Source organism: Centruroides sculpturatus, unplaced genomic scaffold (assembly GCF_000671375.1).
Source record: "Centruroides sculpturatus isolate CEXI.00-Female unplaced genomic scaffold, Cexi_2.0 scaffold372, whole genome shotgun sequence".
NCBI lineage: Eukaryota > Metazoa > Arthropoda > Arachnida > Scorpiones > Buthidae > Centruroides > Centruroides sculpturatus.
In genome coordinates this window covers 78,819-83,985 of record NW_019384553.1, presented here as the reverse complement: position 1 = coordinate 83,985, position 5,167 = coordinate 78,819, and the positions used below count along the sequence as shown (strand labels likewise).

At 39.2% G+C, this 5,167-nt stretch overlaps 1 protein-coding gene across 2 annotated transcripts; it reads right to left on the bottom strand.

Annotated features, from left to right (window-relative positions):
• Nucleotides 1-206: 206 nt before the first annotated feature.
• LOC111623733 lies at nucleotides 207-3,521 on the bottom strand. Of its 2 annotated transcripts, none has more exons than XM_023366414.1 (3): nucleotides 3,283-3,521; nucleotides 2,804-3,201; nucleotides 207-2,424 (listed from the first exon to the last, which is right to left on the bottom strand). In XM_023366414.1, the coding sequence occupies exons 1-3, from the start codon at nucleotides 3,353-3,355 to the stop codon at nucleotides 1,492-1,494; spliced, it is 1,404 nt and encodes a 467-aa protein (XP_023222182.1). In that variant the 5' UTR covers nucleotides 3,356-3,521; the 3' UTR covers nucleotides 207-1,491. The 2 variants fall into 2 exon arrangements, with proteins under 2 accessions (XP_023222182.1, XP_023222181.1); XM_023366413.1 differs by having other exon boundaries at nucleotides 210-2,427; nucleotides 3,283-3,514.
• Nucleotides 3,522-5,167: the final 1,646 nt, after the last annotated feature.

Genomic DNA, 5,167 nt, shown 5'->3' with positions numbered 1-5,167 from the left:
CCACGCGCCAGTCGATTAGTCGGCCCCAACTTACCAGTGTTCGGGTTTTTATTTATTCGACACCGGTGGGTCTCGGATTGATCATTTCATAAATATATAATATATACGTAATACGTATATGTTATATATCATACATTTAATAATATATAATAAATAATATATACGTATTACGCGAACTACTAACGCACAAATCCGATAAAATAATCGGACGAGTGGCAAAATTAACATAAACGTTGGCAATAGTAATTGACTGTTCCCAATTGCGCAGGAAATTAAATGGTTTCTGGGTTCGGGTGTTTTAAAATAAATTTTAACGAGGAAAGTTGGTAAAGAAACGAAGACTTTCCTTAATAAAATGCAACCATTTGCATTTTTTTAACATTAACAATAAAAAAACCCACAACTGGCAGAAAAGATGGAAGGTATAACTTTTATTTTTCGGGAACATTACACTCGAAATGTTCCAATGCAAACACTTTGATATTCTTATGCTTCCGTTGAGCATAATCGTGGAATGTACGTACGTTCGATATCGCACTACTTTTTTTTATATATAATTAGAATTTTTAGCTGACTTTCTGAATGATTGTATGTAAGTTATTCGTCCCGTGCTGATTTAATATACATTTATATATATATTTTCGGAAACCTTTGCTGAAGTGAGCGTATCCTTAAATGCAGTCAAACAGGCAAAAATACAGCAACCAAAAAAAACAGTGCGCCTCGAACAAGAACATTATGTTGTGAGGTTACTATCACAGCAGTGAGAATTACTTTTAAGTAGACGTTTCCTCCGGTAACAGAGTTAAAGGAACATTTGAAACGTGTTAACAAAGTATACGTAGTGTATGTGCGAGTATATATATACATAATATATACGTTTTTTTATATATTATATCGGCATTATACATATTGTATATAGATAGTATTTATGTATATAACAAGTGTTATCTAAAATGTAGAATATATTTTTTTACTTTTCTCTTCCCCAAGCGGATACGAATAAATATAAATAATCATCTTTCACGTCACATATACCAATACAAATATATCACAACACATGTACATATACGTCAAATTCACGTGACTATCTTACCAAATTATATGTATATATATATATATATATATTTATGTATACTTTATATATAAACATTTACACTTCTTAAACTAATTTGAACACAATAAAATTTCACTCGGGCCCGTCCGTCACCCAAAGTGAATCGTTTCCGGTCTCCCCGGGGGGCTGCTGCTGCCGTGACTTTTTAATGCGTTACAAAGCAAATAAAATTGTGTATTTATGAAATGGCAATAGACGAAAAACAAACGTCTTCCCCGTTATAAAACTATATATACATCTTTGGTATATGCTACACATTTACATAAACTAAGAATACTGAAGTTTTTGTTGGTTTTTTGAGTAATTATTGTGTGTGTGTATATTATGTAGTATATAGTTTGTGTTCAAACTAGAGAAAGAAAAAAGGATTTGTTTTAGAGTTCGATAATATGACTTTTACACTGTTTCCTTTTTTCCCTCATCTGTATGTGTTCTTCCGTTTCGGGCGAACGTTGCAACTTGACGTTGGGTCTGAAGTTCATGCCCAGGCTCTGGACGCCTTTAGCGATACGAGACAACGGAGATAACACTAGATCCTTCTTGATGATGATGGGAGAAGAGAGAGGATTGGGTAAATTCAGCGACGGAAGAGAAAAGTCCTGGATAGCGCTTTCGCTGTGCGACGTTTTCATCTTAGAAGACATACCCTCGGTGTCGAGAATCATTTCCTCCTGCACCAGAAGGTGGGTGACCTCGTGCGAAGAGGAAGGAATGACCGACGACTTGCCGGAATCCAGATCCTCGGACGACTTGGAGAGTTTCCTGTTGGGTCCCGATCTGACCAGCGACATGGATATATCTTCGCCGGATCGGCTGTGTGACGGAATCATTTCCGAACTGACGTGGATTTCCGGCATGGAAGGGTGGGAGCGCTCGTCGTCTTCCGCCGCCAGAAAGGACGCTTCCTCCGACGTCTTCCTTCTTAGCTGCCTTAAAGTGGCTTTCTTCATGGCATCCAAGACGAAATCGTCGACGTCCACTTCCGAGTGACGGTTGTCCAATGCGGAATGTCGATCGTCCACTAGAGCCAGACCACTCAAAATACTGCTGCTGGATTTCAGACTGGGGCTGGTGGCCAGAATGCCACAGCTCTCCAGCAGGGTGTCCTGAGAACCACTTTCTTCGTCCCTCTCCAAACTTTCGGAAACGGTCAAGTCGGGTTCGTCCAGATCACTGCATTCCGAATAATCCGAGCTCAAAGTCCTGTCGTTGATGTAAGAAACGAACGTAGAGCTTCCCTGTTTTTTTCTTCTTCGAATTGAATCGTCTTCCGAGTCCGAAGAACTCTCCACGTGGAAGAGGGGACGCTGCTGTAACAGAATATAGAGACTGCACTACCACTTATCAAAATTTTTTATCATTATTTTGTCTGCGCTACTTCCGACAGGTATGCCTAGACGATATACAACTGTAAACAGAGGGATATATTTTCTAAGACGGGCTTCTGCACTTAAAAATTTAAATGGGCTAAAAAATTTCATTAAAAAATACTATTTAAAAAAATTACTTAATGCATTGTTCGACCACTGACCAAACAATACATTTCAAAGACCGTTTTCTCTAAAACTCAATTACTTTCGCTCATTTTAATTTAAGGAAATTTACAAGAATAATTTAACTCTGTTAAAATAAATATAATATTGGAAAACGGATTTTATAGAGAGTCTAATCGCATGCAAACCGTACCAGTGATCCGGTGGGTTCCATGACCGCGGCCAGGGATGGTCCGGTGGTCAGGCCGTTGGTCCTCTTTCCCAATCCTCGGACCGAACGAATGGGGTTGAGTTTGGCAAAGTGGGAAGTCATGTTGTTGAGGGCCCGGGTGCCCACCGACTTCAGGGCGTTGAGCTGACCCTCGGAGATGTTTCGGGGCATGGCGGAGAACGACGGCAGTTCCAGATGGAAGGGCACCAGACCCTGCGCGTGCTTGTTGGAGCCGCGGTAACTGTTGGAGCAGTTGAGTCCGCCCTGGGCGAACGGCATCTTGCTCTTCCTTCTTTCCAACTTTCCCTCGAAGAACGGAACGTTGAGGGATTTGACGCCCAGAGCCACTTTGAACGCTTCGCATATGGCCTTTAACGATTCTGAAAAAGAAAACGAAAAACGTTTATCGAACGCTCGGAAATCTCTTCCCGGACGCGGTTCAGACCCGTCTCTCCACCGACCTGCGGCTTCTTCTTCGCTGCGGATGGGCACCGCCATGTTGTTGAAGAATCTGGTGTTGGTAGAGCGAAACATGTGGAAGTATCCCGACTGACTGTTGACTAAATAGTGCAGGCGAAGACAATTGTGTTTAGATTTGAATAAAGATGGTTCTGGTCCTAGCAAGGGAAAAAAGACGACACGTGAGAAAATAGAACACGACCGTTATCTTGCAATTCAAAAAATTTCATTATTAATTATTTTGAGAGTAGAGATGACTTTTATAAAAAGAATTCTAAATGTTAATAACGAGTAAAATCGTCATTAACTCCGACCCCATTCGATCTTTAACCACCAAAATTTAACGGCATCAATGCTCATAATACGCAAACTTCCCTGCAAAATTTCAGAAATTTTCGAGAAAAGAAACTGAACTTAATAAGCTTCAAAGAGAGTGAACAAAATGGTGCTCCATACATACAGTACAGTTCAACATAAATTCACCAAACTCGGCAAAAATACGAAGCAGCTGTCTGGCTTTATATTCCAAACACAGCACCCAAAAATGTCGAAATACTTTTTTGTTATTAAGCGTCAATGAGGCAAAAGTCGATTTCGTTTTTTGATTATATTTTCCAGAAATTATTTTATACACGTGCCAGGATTTCACCGAGCATTTTGATACCAAAATCATCAGAATCTAACGTGGGAATTTTTTTAAAATTCCGAAACGAAACCACAATTCACCTCAGAAGCCTGAGCTCGCTTACTGCGCTCACCCAGGCAATAATACAAGTACTGTTCTTTTCTCCTCATTTACTATTATTATTTTGAATTTTCTTTATAAACAATAAAACTGATTTTACGAGGTGGGAAATAAACGCTGGAGGTTGTAAATACATTCCGATTAGAATACTAATAACCGAATTATACCTTGTTTATTGGGCTGCAATTTGAAAAATATTTTAGACCTATTAAATCCCACTGTCGTTGTCTGTCCTTTCCTTAATCTCGAGAACGATGTTAGATAGACGAAAGTCAAGACTAAATATGGAAAGCTTAGGGGCAGGAAGCCCCGATTAACTATATACCAACTTCCGGTCCAGACCGGAAATCACATGAATTCAATTCAAAAATTTTCTCTCCAATGAAGTTACATAGATGACAGCATGACTTTGTTGTTAACAATAATGTACAGGGGCAAGACACTAAAAATACACTCTCCATCTCAAATTTGTAGTTTAATAAATTTAAAATATATGATTAAAAATTGCAGCACGGCATTGTACCGATGTCACAATAAATAACTGCTCCTATCTATTATTCTATGATAAATCTGGTTTTGTTATGTCGTTTTGCTTAACGTGGCAGTTTCCCAGAACCTATGAACGACTTGCTGTATATTATTTAGAAGTTTTTGTAAGCAAATGTATCCTTCTTATGTATTCCTAATTATATAGGAACGAGTCCTAAGACCTAATTGTTCGTGATAGTGATGATAATCCATGATCGTTATTAAATGTATAGTATAGTGATGCCACGAATAGTGATTTTGCCGAATACCGAATATTCGGCTATGCTCTTGGCCGAAGCGCCGAATATTCGGCGGCCGAATGTTCGGCAAAATATGTGTACATTTCGCGGGTGATATGTTACGACCTGATACATTACGGTGGGTGCGGTGGCGACACTGCGGGCACATTTGTTTTATTTGCGAGTAGATCATGTCACAACATGCATTGTTACATCAAATTGCGTTACTAATTATTACTAAAAAATATCACTGTATCACTTTATATGAAAACTGTTCGCCTAGATCAGACGGCAGACCTTTACAAGTGGTGGTCAGCAAACGCAAAACAGTATCCAAGCCTGACAGAATTCGCTAAGATTTATCTATCGTCTCCC